At 34.8% G+C, this 16,833-nt stretch overlaps 1 protein-coding gene and 1 long non-coding RNA gene across 2 annotated transcripts; both read right to left on the bottom strand.

Annotated features, from left to right (window-relative positions):
• Positions 1 to 125: 125 nt before the first annotated feature.
• Positions 126 to 2,523, bottom strand: LOC128210652 (uncharacterized; the record flags this gene model as incomplete). Its single annotated transcript, XM_052915004.1, has 6 exons — positions 126 to 571; positions 706 to 1,056; positions 1,184 to 1,608; positions 1,734 to 1,912; positions 1,991 to 2,187; positions 2,392 to 2,523. Coding segments are annotated over 3 exons (501 nt in total), but the record flags the coding sequence as incomplete, so codon positions are not given.
• Positions 2,524 to 2,546: 23 nt separating this feature from the next.
• On the bottom strand, positions 2,547 to 5,697 carry LOC128212245 (uncharacterized). The gene is made up of 3 exons (XR_008257410.1): positions 5,660 to 5,697; positions 2,952 to 3,115; positions 2,547 to 2,804 (listed from the first exon to the last, which is right to left on the bottom strand). It is a non-coding gene; the product is annotated as an uncharacterized LOC128212245 (long non-coding RNA).
• Between the last annotated feature and the right edge of the window lie 11,136 nt (positions 5,698 to 16,833).

Here is a 16,833-nt window from a genome sequence, read left to right as displayed (position 1 = left end):
CAACCTCCCCCCCCCCCCCCCCACCCCCCTAAATCAAAGACTTTTCAACCCCTAAAACACGAAGACTTTTCAACCCCTTAAATTCACACCTTTCTTATAATAATAACCACAAAAACGAAAAATTACTTGTTTAATTTATTTTCAAAATCAAGCAAATATTAAGAATAAAGATAAAACGAAACAGTTCTAATAAAATACATAATAAATACATAATATATACAAACTATAAAAAATCAATTCTTGGAATACATTGAAATACAAAACTTCATTACATATTTGCACTGAATATCTCAAAACTCCTGTTCATTTTTTTGGTCACAGACTACCCATAAATTTCCCCGATCTCCCTCAGGAAGTCCTCGCACAAGATGTCATGCGCATCATACTTTTCCCACAGCTTATTTATGGGCGTATCCATATCCGAATACACCTCTCGCCTATTTCTCCCTACCCCCTCTCCCACCAGCTGGGGCTGCAGTGGTACTAGCTTTGCCTCCTTTGACGTAGTCCCAGCAAGATGTAGAATTTCAGTTTACCCCTCCCCGCCCGTGCATTCATGCGTAGGTGCCATCTTAGATAAAAGACATAAAAGAAATGTTTAAATGAAATACGCATTGGGTCTTTTTATAAATAGTGTTAATGATACGAATAAGAATTGACCCATTGAACAAGTTAATTTATGTTTTTATTCAAAATGAAACTTACCTTCAGTATCGTTGTTTGTCCTGACGTTTTTTCGGTACACGGACCACTCGTCAGGTGACCACATTGAATTATCTATCCACTGGTCGCTCACATAATGAAACAGCTCCCGGAGCTGCTCAGAACTGCCATCCGAGCAGTCCTTAAGCTTCCGAAAAGCCCGTGGAATATCTCCAAGCGCCAGGAAAGGGAGGGCCAGGACCTTCCTAACATACTGATGATCACCTTCCCGTCGCTCATACGTTGCATGCAACCAGACTGCCTGGACTCGTCGCTGGATCACTTGTGCCCAATGAAACCCACAGCCATGAAGTTTCGACCGGGGAAACACCTCTTGAAAAGCCTGCCATAACCCTGATGAGATATATATTAAGAACTTCTGTTATATTATTTATTTATTTTAGTTATTCTATGGTTATATATCATCAAATACTGTGCTGACATGATAAATACTATTCTCTGATTTCATTTAGTAATTTACCTGCTTCAATGTCCATCGCGAATGCTTCTACAACTGGCACCACATCCATGAGTTCAACGATTTTCCTCAGGACTTGTTAAATAGAAGAGAATGTTATAAGGCAACGTACAAACAGTGACTTAACAAAGACATTGTAATAAACTATGTTTGTATCTACCTACAGCTTCATAATCGTTCTTTCTCCTACGTGACATTAACACGCACAAAAGGGGGACATGCTTTGTGGCACCTTGTCGAAGGAAAGCATGGATGGACCACAACTGTGTAAATGGCTTGTTGACCACACGAAATGTTCCGTCCAGGTACAATGTACGGGTCCTCTGAAGTAAACATAGCTGGTCGGCCGTTGCAAACATCATGTGGCGCTTGTCTCCAACACGAACATCTCCTACAAGGAACTTCTCACCAAGGTAGTCGGCGTTGAACTGAAAAAGAGGGTGAATATAAAGTTTGCATCAAAGTATATCATATATACCTAATCTTTAATAAATCATGTCATATTTTATGTAACATGTATGTAATAATGATATGTATGGGCAAATGGTAATACCTCAAAATCAAGTGAAGTGGGTTCTTGTGGTCTGAGTTTCTCTCGGGCGCAGTTCAACTGTCTGACCAAGTCCGAGGGCGTGGCAGATTAAAGTCATCTCGGCCGAACGCCTTAACCATCTTGTCGTCGACGACTCATCCGGCAGGTGCATGAATATCTCTGACAGCTTCCCGTCTGATCTGAAAACAAGAAATGCTTATGAATATAAATATAAATGTTATGCAATTATCTTAATTCATTATTTGAAAATTTCTTACAATAGAAAATATTTTGATATCAATATCTTCATTATGACGCGCTTCTTCATCAGTGAATCCGCCAGATGGTTACGTGCAGTTCCACGGGTGAAGCTATCTCCACACTGATTCAGGCTCGCGTCACACAAATGGCCCTTTCTACGCCGCTGCAACGCCAATGGGTGCTGCTGGCCGTCTGTTTCTGCAATAAAATATGTCTCACATGCACAAACAAATGTATAAAAAACATACATTTTGAGTGATAAACCTGTAACTACTTACCAAATGATGCATTTATGGAAAATATTGATAAATGATTAACAATATTGTAACCGTGTATTTAAAACCTGATTGGTGAGTGCTAAAGATTTATTCTGATCATAAGGTTGAAATACTGCACCTTACTTTCAAATTAAACTTACCTTTATGCAGTAGGAAAATCCATCTGAAGAAACCAGCTTATTCTTTTTCCGCGTTGAGCCTGCGTCTACCACCTCGAATTCGACCTCGCCATCGTCTTCCACAATCGTGTCGGTCAGGGCAGCCTCACCAAGTGACCTGGAGAAATTGTATGATATTATGAATATATTGTTATTCATAGTTGAAAACAAGTGCATTTTAAACAAACCCTATCTAAATATCTGCATCAATAATAAAGTGTATTTTACTCTTGTTACATCGAACGCGCCTTCCGGTTCCTCTTCTGGGGGGTGTTCCTCGGCCGGTCTGAAGATGTATGTTGAGTTATCACGCCATCATCAACACAGATGTCGGCTAACCCCATACTGAATTCCAGGTTGAAGGTCATCACCGGTAGAGTATCCCTTGGTGGTGACTGAAAATAAATTGAATAAACAACCATTTCTTATCAACATATTATTTCTTCTTGCAATACCAAAACAAAACGGTTTAGTATTGTTCAACTCTTGTCTTGGGCAATATATTTATAGAGACACTTAAGGGGTTTAACACATAGTTTTACCTCAGCTAGTGTAGAACGGAGCACACTGGATATGCTCTCGGCAAGAGAAAGTTCCACTGGTTCTGGTTCTGCTGCTGCCGTTGAAACGTCTTTACATCGTCGGCAGGTTAAATCAATGATAATAAGGCGTTAACATGCCCTAAAGTTATCAATTCTACTGACCCCTGAAAAAGCATATACCAAACTAACATTAAACAGTATCTAAACATCACTGATACTTGTAGTCTTTTTCATTTAATACAAGTTTCCAAGTTTCAAAATGTATACCTGAATCTATTTTCATTACCTGTGAAAAAGCAATTGTACATTCAAGTGGTCAATCATTGGTGATATACGAAGAAAACATGAAATAAAATCACACTGGCCTAGCTTACTTAAATTTAAGAATTTATTATCCTGTCAAAAATTTAAGGTTATTAATATTGATGCTAGATTTATTTCCAATGCACTGAAATTTCAAGAGGAAAAACTCCAAATTTTGGCTGTTTCTAAATTTTACTTAAATAATAATTTTAGCAATGTCAATATAATATTGATAATAATTATAGTTATTATGAAAATAATTGAAATGACAATAAATAATAATGATATAGTTTGTATAATTCGTTAATTACTTAGTATATTGATATATTTCAATTGTCAATATACTGGCTAAGGTCACAAATCCGAACACTTTATAAGGTTTTTCACAATTATCTTGGTGAGTTTTTGTTGTATTAAGTTAAAATTGCGTATGAAACATCTTTCGTTAATGTGACAACATCTGTCATAGTACAGATTCACGATCTCGACAATTTTATGTCGAAAATCATCCATTTTATAGGCAGTAAATCACCCTTGAATTTATGCCATGGAGGGCACAAATACCGAACACTTGAAAAGTGAAAATACGTGGTCATACAATTTTAACTAATAAGTATGCTATATTAACACTTAGCTGCAAAGTTATTTATTGTTTCCAATGTTTTTCAAAACATGAAATTCAAATGTATTAGCGTGGTTTCTGTTTATAAATATCTTGAATGTATGTCAACATAACTGCAAAACCTAAAGATGCGCGTGCGCCCTCTGACATCATTCCCCCGTGTGCTACATTTTGATCTTTAAGCGTATAAACATTGAATGGCATTTTTTTAGAAAAATACTCAACAAAACAAGATGAAACTTCGCAAGTGTGACCAAGGCAAGCCTTTGTATTGATCTAAATCGTCGAATAATCGATCACGGTAAACAAACGCGTTTTTTAGCTGGTGTTCGGGATTTGTGCCCTGTTCGGAAATGTACCCTCAACCAAATATATATATATATATATATATATATATATATATATATGTATATACTGTACATTTTCATATGCATTTTATACAGTATGTATTGTATTGTATTGTTTTCACATATTTTTCCCTAAAGGTGAAATTTCACAGTTAGCAATATTTCTATTAATTTGATTTCCAATTGTATTATTAAATAGATTATAAAATACAGTTATTCTGATATTTGAATGCTAAATTATTTTATGACATTTGGCAAATGCAAGAAATTCTCACTATCATTGATAGTTTAACACTTCTCACTTTCATTGATAAAATTAACACTTGAACAAAATAATCACCCTTCTCATTGCAAGACATTCTGCAAGGTTTGTTGTAGAGCTGTTAAATATAAGTTATATATACTGGTTGAGTTTGTAAATCCGAACAGTTTATAAATACCGAACACCTGTTAAATAACGCGTTTGTTTACCTCGATCAATAATTTGATGATATAGATTGATACAGACGATTGCCTTAGCAACGAATGCGAATTTTCGTCAAGTTTAAGTGAGTATTTTTCTTATAAATCCCTGTCAAACTCCAAAGCAGGTGAAATGTAAATATGAAGCACGCGGGGAATGACGTCAGATTTTAAATCGCACTGTAATCAATATCATGGGTATTAAGGAATGTTCTTAGATTTTCGAAGCAAGGGGCACAACTCAAATTTCCTAAGATTAGATTCTGTTGATTCCCATTCCCATTGTGTGTTTGATTAGAAATGAAAACAAACTATGACGGAATCGCAATCTATTTTTAGATAAAATAAAAGCGATCAGGATTTACATACTCCATTTCACCGAGTGAATGGTGATTTACTGTGCTTGAAAGTAACGTTTTGTGTTTATTAATTAAAATATGAACTGTAAATGTGTATTTCAGCAGAGGCTGAGGTTAGTCATTCTAAAATGCCGTCCAGGCTTTTTTTTAATGATGGTTAGCCTGGACTGGACGGCATTTTAGAATGACTAAGGCTGAGGTTTGAACCAAACATTATTTATGCCAAGTTTGAAGTTACTTGAACCAAAACTCGCAAAGATTTGGATCTGGATCTGGATGGTACGTTGCAGGGCCTTTCAGCATCGGGAGAGAGGGGTCAGTAGTCCAAATGGACTACGGCAGATTTGAAGCCGTCAACTGTCTTTGCTTAACAAGATATTGTTAAAAATCTGTCAAAACTGTTCGGATTTACAAACTCAACGAGTACAGTTAATCAGGTACCTTTTCAGCTTAATTGTGCCCGGTTCATGGCAAGAAATTCTCTCTGGGAGTATGTTTAATATTGGCCCAAATTTAAAAAAAAAAAACAGCGATTTATATCAATCATGAACACCATTATACAAGTATTACAAACCTTAATATGTTTCTTTCATATCAAACAACAATGCTAATTACCTTTAAAAAGTGGAGAAGGTCTGTATACAATTTCGTCGATGCTATTGTCTATCTCAGATTATTATACGACCTCTTATTGGGCATCACAATTATTAATATACTGTAAAGTAATGTAAAGTAGCTCGACTACCGTAAATTGGTCGTTTTAGGTGATACAACATGGCGGCGACCATGCAAAAAAGTTTATTGGAGGCTCTGGATGCAATTCGAACACATGAAATTGAAACGACAACTCGTTTTGTGTCATGGTCTTCGTCTAAAGGATTTGGAAATCTTGGTAATGGTTTTGATATTGCTCTAACTTCGAGTTTATAGACGAAAGTCAACAAAGGAGAAACACATTTTTGGTGTCTATCTGGAAAATTTTGTAGTTGAAGCATAAAAAAGTGGTCTTATTTGTCATATTTTCTATCATTCATTATCAACGCAGTTCCTCTTGTCTATCGTAAAATATCATTCTTGAAATGTTGAACTTTAGGCCTAAATTAAAATTAAGTTTGTTTGCCCTTTACCGACCGACCCGAAAAAAAGCCGCTGACCCAAAATATTTTATTGCAAAATTCGTGAGAATATTTTTTTTTTTAATTTTGCTGTCACGATTTCTTTTCGCTGTTTTTTCGCCGTTAGTTTAGTTTATTTTCTTTCCGCTCAATCGTTGGGTTCTTTAAATCAATCAAGACAAAAGAAGCGCTTGTTGTACGTTTTGTGAACAATTTGCAAGCGTCTAGAAAACAGTTCATCATCATGGCGTCCATATTAACATTTTGTTACAGTGTTTTTATTAATATTGATGGTAAATTAAATCAAATTGCGAAAAATAAAATAAGTTCTTTCGAGTCCACTAACACATGGGAAGATGTATTATCAGACTTCATGAATAAGGCAAACGTAACATTACAAAAAACGGATTCCGTTACAATTTCCGTTTGCAAAAACAGCACCGATGTCGAAAGTTTCCATCCAGACATTTCTGAAAGTATTTCGGTGCTCAATACCTTTGACTGTTCGTTGAAGTATGTTACTTACAATATAAAAAGAGAAAGTGATATCAATATGAAATTCTTACATATTCCCCCAAATTTATATGATCAGAACGGAAGTTTCTTTCTACCTCACAATAATTACACTGCCATTTATACAAACACTGCTGCAACATGTTTGGTCATACATGTCACTCTTAGAATGTTGTCAAGGTCAGAATTCCAAATCAAGCAATAATACTCTGCCATCTGACAGAGAGTTTAACATTTAAAAGTAACAACACGAGTTCTATCAAAATTAATTTATTTTGCATATATAGTTAAAACATGCCTCCCTCCCCCTTTTCTACAGACTTGGGACTGTCTTGCACTCTTCTAGTATGATAATGTATGGGGTGTAAAATGACTAGCAGTGAAAAGATTGAAAAACCACATCCAGAAATGCCAATATTACACATTTGTGTCTAGATCAACAATCATGCAAGAAGTTAGTGCAAGGTGGGGTTAAAGCAAAGTGTCTGCATGTACAGTAAAGCATATCAATACAGCATACATTTATATATTGAAGTACAGTCAAGCTTACAAATATATATTACAACACACGACAAGGTGGATAAATACAGAAATGAGGTGAACCATGCATATAAAGCTATATATCATTTAATAATAATTTAAACATTAAAATGCATTCCCATATATTAATGTAATGGTTGCAACAATATGGTTCATCCACTAGAAAAAATAAAAAAGGTCAAACATACAAACACCAGTTTTTGTGTTCAAGATCAAATTCTAGAAAAAAATAAAATATTTTTCCTACCTACCGACCCACCTCTAAAATTTAGGGTCGGTAAAGGGCAAACAAAGAATTTTTTAATTGTGGCCTTAGCTGTTTATCCAGATTTTTTCTTATTATCTATCGTAAAATATGTTGTTTTTTTAAATTTATGATAGACAATAAGAATTATTTATATTTTTCTTATTTGTCCTATAATTACATGAAAACACAAGTAGTAAGTTTCTTACAGTCAATCATGATTTTTGCTTTACTGTAATTATGTATAATTTGTTTTCGTATTGTCTATCATAAAATATATGTATTAAAATTTATGATAGACAGAAAAATATTTCATGATAGATAATAATAAAAATAATTCATGATAGACAGTAAGAAATATTTTTCATGATAGACAATAAGAAATATTAAAAAAAAATTCTTATTGTCTATCATATAATATGATGATATTTATGATAGACAGTTAGAAAAATATTTCATGATAGGCAATAATAAAAACAATTCTTGATAGACAGTACGAAATATTTTTCATGATAGACAATAAGAAATATATATTTCATGATAGACAATAAGAATATTTTTTCTTATGTATCATTTACATAAAAAATATTGTCTATCATAAAACATGGTTTTCTTAATTGTCTTTCCTAAACATATATATTTTATTTATTTTCTAATATAAAATGAATCTTTCATACTGGGATTAATCTGATCAATAAAAAAATAGAAATGAACATTACTGTTCATTTAACTTTAACCATTGTTTATCTGCCATCACATGGCTTCAAGATAAGTTTAATGAATTTTATTATAATAATAAGGTAATAAGTGATACTGGTTATGAAAGTTTATCTTAAAAGCAGGGGAGAGTTCAGGAATAGACGTTAGAGAGGGCATACCTAAGGGGCGTACTCCGCTCCCCAAGAAAGGGCATACCTAAGGGGCGTACTCCGTTCCCCAAGAAAGGGCATACCCCAAGGGTCCGCTAGAAGTAAGCATTTTGTGAAGAAATCAGAAAGACATACAAGTGAACATAACACATCGGTGGCCTTCAAGTAGTGGTGATATTGACTTCATGGCATATCTTGCACATGTTCAAGGATTGTGTTCTGCTACAAGACTGGAGAAAATAACTTTTTTCTCAGTTTTATGGCATGTATGCTTTTCTTGTTTTCAACAAATATCACACGGATGATGGATACATTTTCACCAGTATTGGAAATTGTTGGAAGACGTGGAAACTGTTGTTTATATACGGATGAAGAAACATCAAGAGGACATAATTAAAGGAAGCTGCGCTGTTTGAATTTGTTGTTTTTATGAGTTCACATCGCCTGCACATGATGGCATTTGAAAGGTGTAGTTTATTAATTTCCACTCCTTTGAGATAGAATGCAAACTTTGACGACTTTAGTGATGGGGCATGTGCCAGGTGTGCCATCCCCCCTCCCACGGAAGCGTTTGTGTTAACTGTTGGTCATTGCAATTGCTCATTGATCTGTGATAGACTGCAGACTGTGAGCAGAAATGTGAGCAGAAATTACTGATTGGCAATTGAAGCCAATTCTATTTCTTTCTCACTTACACTTGTTTGATCAATGTACTTTTCTTTATATTATCAAAGAACATATTTGATGCAAAAATTAAAATATATCAATTGATTTTGTTAATATGTACCTTCAAATGTCCATAAAAGAAATGGTATATGATAGGGTTATTTTTGTATGACATACATAAATATCAATTAAAATATTTCTTTGATAGACACTAACAACTTCGTATTAAAAGGTTATTTTTGTATGACATACATAAATATCAATTAAAATATTTCTTTGATAGACACTAACAACTTCGTATTAAAAGGTACATATTATTGAGATGCGGACAACAGTTTCATAAACGTGATACTTTTAAGCCTAAAATCTGTTTGCTCAATAGCCTATTCGTCAAGCTAAATAATCTGTGATAGACAACAGTTGCAACGTATTTATAAACGTTGCATTAAAATAGTTCATGATAGACTCCTAAAAAAGTATGGAATATACTATAATATAGTAATATTGCCATTCCTTTTATAACATAAAAGTAAAAAAAATATCACGACAAAGATGAACGACATTAATAATTCTGATGGCCTCAAGCAGGTCCGATCATAATTTAGGATAGACAACTGGGCCGACCATACAATTTTGGCATTTTTTTGGCAAAATCAAATTAAAGGGAAACAACGTTAAGGTAACAGGCAACAGTTTTATATGGCTGTGGTAAAATTCGTTAACGATGTGTATAGAAGAATAAACACTTTTCCAGGAAGCATGTTCCTGACCCTACGAGCAGAACAGACCGGCTCGTTTTATTTGGTCTAACCTCGCCCCTCGATGCGGTATCTTGAGAAATCCCTAAAATCGGTAGCGAGTAAGTTAAATTACTGTACATAGCCGACGCGGTACGTAGATCACAGATCTATCTGCAAATGGTACACAAAAAATTTACACTCTGCAACTATAAAGATCCAAATAATATTAAAATCATGCATGAATATATTGCACACAAAAAGGGAATGTTGTATTAAATATAAAACATGCATACTTCAACTCCACCCCGCTAGGACAGCTCGTACTACTAGAGTAGTATAATTCATGTAATCCGTCCCGGACCAGCGCGTCCACACTCTGAATGAAATTATCGAAACAAAATAGACTGAGTAATGATCATATGCCTCCTAGCCCCTGGACATGTGTATATATAGGTGTGAATCCATGGAGCGATAAATTGTGTGGTCAGCCATGCACTGATGATTTACATTGGTCAGTTGAAGGCGGGAACCGAGATCAGACGGACGTTTCGCAATGGTTGTCTTCAGGATTTCAGGTATGTTATGTGTGTTTTACATGTACTTTACTTGCTGATAATGTTAATGATTTGTACGAATATCCCGAACTGTTTCTACTGGTTTTATGTTGTTAATTTTTGCTTTCAAATGTCAAACAGCAAAAAGCAAAATGTCCACAAGTGCATGTGTTACCTTTATCATGAGATCTCGTTAAGGCCTTGTTTAAGGAATATCTGGCATGATAATCCCTGGTGTGTTAATGGCACTGGTGTCACAGTAGGGGCCAATTTCCTGTGTATTCGTTTATTGGCTCAGGGCTATTTAGGGCCCATTGTACAAATACACGGTTTGGGGGGTGGGTTGGGGGGAGGGGATCACCTATAGAAGTCTTAAACTAGGCCTTTAACAAGCCCACAACTCTTGAGCTGTGCCTGCGCGGACGCGTCCCTGGCAGTGATATGCAAGCCGGAGAGTTCTTCCGGTCTCAACCGGGTATCACTGCTGTGTTTTCGTCTCCCTCATTAGCAATGTCATACCCATGACTGTGTATAATTTTCTCTCTGTTTCTATCTATATTTCTACACATTCTTATATCTAGGCGTTTGCTTCTTTCCCACTATATTTTAACTGAACCCGAATAAGTATATATTTGATTCATTTTCATGTTTACATACATATAATACTGCAAAATGTCAGACATTCCTTTCAATGAGATTAATGAGTATATTTAGAATTTGGTTAACAGTTTAATTAACGGTAGAAAAGGCAGTGGGAATTATAATAAAGAATACAATGTTTAATAAATATATGACCCGCATCGCGCGATGATATCCCTTCGTACAAAATTATAACAAATGAAATAATAAAAAATGACAAAAATGATTTTTCTATAAATATTAATTTCTTCTAACTTCTTTTCTTTAAAGGATTGGCATGAGCGCATCAATTTCTTGACGAGTTATGACCATTAATTTACTCTTGTTTCCATAGCAAACACGGATTTCGTCCCGACTTTTTTGTCAGAATTCATAGCCCTGTGGATTATCGGTACAAAAATGACCCGCCAAATGTTTATGTTCCAGAAACAGTTCGCATTCAGAAAACAACAAAGATTATAAGCATTATGTAATATTGATGCGGTCATGTTACGCGTCATTTCAATTATGTACTTTCGTAAGCCTGTCATGTGCGTGCCGTCAAATGTAGTTTTCTATATGCGGAATACATGGACTTGCATGGAGTTGGGCGACAACTCACTGATGACAGTAGCTTTACAGCTGGATTGAAACAGGTGATCAAAGTGTATGAAACTAAGCACATTTAGGTAAATATAAAGATAATGCTAGTAGTGATGAGAAAAATGCATAGTCACTGTACAAGGATTAAATATGTAATGGATGATGATGGTGTCCACTGTACCGGAAGTGTCCAACTGCCCACTTGAAGTGATGAAACATGCATGAAGTTGGTTATGGGTGACAACTCACTGATGACCGTAGGTTGACAGCTGGATGGTCTTGCATATGATGATGATGATGATGATGATGATGATGATGATGATGATGATTGATGATGATGATGATGATGATGATTGCAATGATGATGATGATGATGATGATGATGATGATGATGATGATGATGGCAATGATGATAAAGATTATGATGGAGGGAGATGATGATGATGATGTTGATATTGATGGTGATTTCAATGATGATGATGATAATGATGACACTCCATAATTTAGTATTCATTTGAGATATCTCGTGTTTAAAATTTGTTTAATTTTAATACTTGTTTCAATGATATACTATATAATCTCTTTATTGAAAAAGGCGGCTGCATCAGTTAAATGTCTCAGTGTCCACTGTGCCGGAAATGTCCAACTCTTCACCTGAAGTGATGACTGTTGCTACGGCAGTACTGGAAGTGTCTAATCATCCAACAGGAAGAGATGCATCTTGCAGTGGAGTTGGCAATGGATGTCCAGGCAATTAAGACACGATGGCCTCATAGCTGAACTTTACCAGGTGAACAAAGTCAATACAATGAGTATGTAATGGATTGTGATTATGGTATTGCATTTAGATGATGATTGTGATGGTGATGATGCTGATGGTTGTTAGTGATGGCAGAGGTTGTGGTGGTGGTCATGGTGTTTGTCATTGTGGTCATGCTATGATGATGTTGGTGATTATGATAATGATGATCATCCCTGGCACTCATTATTAGCTCAACTATTCGAAGAATAAAGAGGGCTATACTACTCGCCCCAATCTCGGCGTCCAGTTAAAGTTTTAGGGCAAGTTGGGATTTTCACTTATATTGGTCCAATACCCTTTATTCAATTCCCTTAATACTTACCACAGTTGTTCAGGGCCATCTCATAATGAGGTTAGATAACTCCATGTTGTCCTTTATACAAATTATAGCCCCTGATTGACTATGGAACTTAGGCTGAAGTTTAAGGACAGGTTGGGATATTAATTGATAACTTCTATACCCTTCATTAAATTGACTTGATACTTCACACAGTTGTCCATGACCATCACACAATGAGGTTACATAACTCCATATCATCCTTAATACAAGTAATGGCCCTTGATTGACTTAGGAAATTCGGTTAAAATTTTAGGTCAGGTTAAAGTTTTAGCAAGTCACCTTATGTATCGAATTTTTTTTATCTAGCTTAGACATCAAATCACCAAACTTGGTATATAGGAAGAGGTTATGGAGACCTTTCATGGGATTGCATTTGAGGCCCATAGGATCAAGGTCAAAGTTAAAGCTACTAATTGTAGAAAAATGGTTCAACTTGGTATTGAATAACTTAAGTAAAGGTCGACATATTGCCAGCAAACTTGGTACATTTAAAGAGTTTATAGAGACCTTTCATGAGATTGTGTTTTGGGCCCCCAAGAGTTATTGTCACTGTTCACTTTTAAATTTGACATTTTATTGCTTTTGACAGGCACATATATCATTATTGTATTAACCAAAGCGGCTGGTTGAGCGCACTGTCTTACCACATCTCTTGTACAATAAGTCCCTAAGCTTACCTTTGATGCTCTTTAAATGTCTTAGCAATAGTACCTAAGCTGTTTTATTTAGATTGGACGTATGGGGCTACATTGGGATGATGATGGCGGTGGTGGTGGTTGTCATGATGATGATGGTTGTGATGGGGTACATTGGAATTCTTGTTCACACCAGATGCTGTGGACAACATCATCAACAAAGATATGTATTTTGTTGGTCATTTTTGTGTCTAAAAAATTGTTGATTTAAAAAAAAAAATCAATTTATTACGCATTTTTAATTATGAAGCAAGTTAAATGGTTTGCACTAAAATGTATTTGGATCAAAGTTGTTTTTTTGAAGGTCATTACGTCATGAGCCTATCATTTATTAATTAAAATTCATGGACAAAATTTTCAATTGGTCATTTTTTAAGACTTTGGACAAAAAAAAATTCTTTATATTATTAATTCAAATTTGTTTTTAAAGAAATACACAAAAAGTGAAAAAGCATTTTCTGTTGGTTTTTGAAATCTTACAGTGAAAATGCTAAAAGGCACCAGCATTCTTTCTCAAGATTTCCTAAACCAAACCCATGCAGCAGAAAAGGTTTATTTCATATTAGTGTATATTAATATGTAATACTTTCATATAGAATATTGTACATTGGAGTGGCTTCATATGTATAATTTTGCATGTGGCTTGTAATAGACTGTTAGGAAAGGCTCATGAATTGAGAAGTGAAAAACAATTTACAAATAATTTATGTAATGTAAATATATAAGTGTAATGAACATATTTTTAATAAATTTTGAAGGATATTAGTTCAATATAAGCATATTTATTAATATCTTTGATATTTGCTTCTTTAATTATGATATTTGTTTCAATTATGTATAAGAGTTTTATTGCAATAATTCACCGCATTGGTTCCATGTTTCAGTGTGTATTTGATAGGAAGTGTTCAACCATTCAACAGGAAGAGATGATGATGCTGCTGGTCCTGGTGGTAATGATGGTGGTGCTGGTGATGATGATTATTGTGGCAGAGGTGGTGGCGGTGGTGTTGATGATGATGGTGATGGTTGATGGTGGGTGTGGTCATGATGGTGGTGTTGGTTGTCGTGGTAGTGGTGCTTTTGGTACTGGTTGTGGTGGTGGTAGTGATTATGATGGTGGTTGTCATGATGGTGCTGGTGGATGTCATGATGATGCTGGTGGATGTGGTGCTGATGTTGGTGGAGGTGGTGCTGGTGGTGGTGGTCATGATGGTGCTGGTGGTGGTAGTGCTGGTGGATGTTCTGATGGTGGTGGTGCTGGTGATTATGATGGTTGTGCTGGGGCTACAATGGCAGTCTTGTTGGCACCAGATGCTGTGGACAACATTATTAACAAAGATATGTATAATTTTGTCATTTTGTGTTTAAAAATTTGTTGAATGTAAAAATCAATTATGCATTTTAATTGATGGAGAAAGTTAGATGGTTTGCCTTATTTGGATCATCATTGTTTTTTTTCTTTTAAAAAAAAAAAGGTTAAGCTTTAAATGAAATGATTTCACAAAGTAGGTCACTTCATATTTCAAGAGCCTATCATTTATTAAGTAAAAATTATGGACAAAATCTTCAATTATTTATTATTAAATTTTGGAGAAAAAATTAATTATTCTTAGTATTATTAATTTAAATTTGTTTTTAAAGTTATACACGAACACTGAAAAGGCATTTTCTGTTGGTTTTTGAAATCTTACAGTGAAAATGCTAAAAGGTACCAGCATTCTTTCCCAAGATTTCCTTAACCAAACTCGGGTAGCAGAAAAGGTTTATTTCATATTCGTGTATATTAATATATAATATTTTATATAAAAAATTGCACAAATTGCACATTGGAGTTGCTTCATATGTATAATTTTGCATGTGGCTTGAAATAGACTGTTGGGAAAGGCTCATGAATTGAGAAGTGAAGAACAAATTAATAAAAATATAAGTAATGTAAATATATAAGTGTAATGAAAATATTTCAAATTAATTTTGAATGATATTACTTAAATAAAAGCATATTCATTAATATCTTTGATATTTGCTTCTTTAATTATGATATTTGTTTCAATTATGTATGAGTTTTATTACAATAAGTAACAGCATTGGTTCCATGTTTCAGTGTGTATTTGATAGGAAGTGTTCAACCACTCAACAGGAAGAAATGATGATGCTGGTGGTAATGATGGTGGTGCTGGTGATGATGATTATGGTGATGGCAGTGGTGTTGATGATGGTGGTGGTTGATGATGGGTGTGATCATGATGATGGTGTTGGCTATTATGGTAGTGGTGCTGCTGGTGCTGGTTGTGGTGGTGATGATGGTGGTGCTGGTGATTATGATGGTTATGATGGTGGTTGTCATGTTGGTGCTGGTGGTGGTCCTCGTTGTGCAAGTGGTGGTGGTCGTGGTAGTGGTGCTGGTGGATGTCATGATGATGCTGGTGGATGTGGTGCTGATGCTGTTGGAGGTGGTGGTGGTGGTGGTGGTGGTGGTTGTGGTATTCATTGGTGCTGGTGGTGGTCATGATGGTGCTGGTGGATGGGTTGCTGATGCTGGTGGAGGTGGTGCTGGTGGTGGTCATGATGGTGGTTGTGCTGGAGGATGATCTGATGGTGGTGGTGCTGGGGATGATGATAGTTGTGCTGGGGCTACAATGGCAGTCTTGTTCCCACTGGATGCTGTGGACAACATTATTAACAAAGATATGTATTATTTTGGTCATTTTGTGTTTAAAAAATTGTTGAATGTAAAAAAAAAAATATGCATTTTAATTTATTTAGAAAGTTAAATGGTTTGCATTATTTGGATCATCATTGTTTTTATCTTTTAAAAAAAAAATGTTTAGCTTTAAATGAAATGATTTCACAAAGTAGGTCACTTCATATTTCAAGAGCCTATCATTTATTAAGTAAAATTTATGGACAAAATCTTCAATTATTTATTATTAAATTTTGGAGAAAAAATTAATTATTCTTAGTATTATTAATGTAAATTTGTTTTTAAAGAAATACACGAACACTGAAAAGGCATTTTCTGTTGGTTTTTGAAATCTTACAGTGAAAATGCTAAAAGGCACCAGCATTCTTTCCCAAGATTTCTTAAACCAAACCCATGTAGCAGAAAAGGTTTATTTCATATTTGTGTATATTAATATATAATACTTTTATATCAAAAATTGCACATTGGAGTGGCTTCATATGTATAATTTTGCATGTGGCTTGAAATAGACTGTTAGGAAAGGCTCATGAATTGAGAAGTGAAGAACAAATTGATAAAAAATTAAGTAATGTAGATAAATAAGTCATAAACAAATTTTAAATAAATTTTAAATGATATTAGTTATATAAAAGCATATTCATTAATATCTTTGATATTTGCTTCTTTAATTATGATATTTGTTTCAATTATGTATGAGTTTTATTACAATAAGTAACAGCATTGGTTCCATGTTTCAGTGTGTATTTGATAGGAAGTGTTCAACCAGTCAACAGGAAGAGATGATGATGC

This window comes from Mya arenaria, chromosome 12, assembly GCF_026914265.1.
Source record: "Mya arenaria isolate MELC-2E11 chromosome 12, ASM2691426v1".
NCBI lineage: Eukaryota > Metazoa > Mollusca > Bivalvia > Myida > Myidae > Mya > Mya arenaria.
This window is presented reverse-complemented; position numbering and strand designations above follow the sequence as displayed.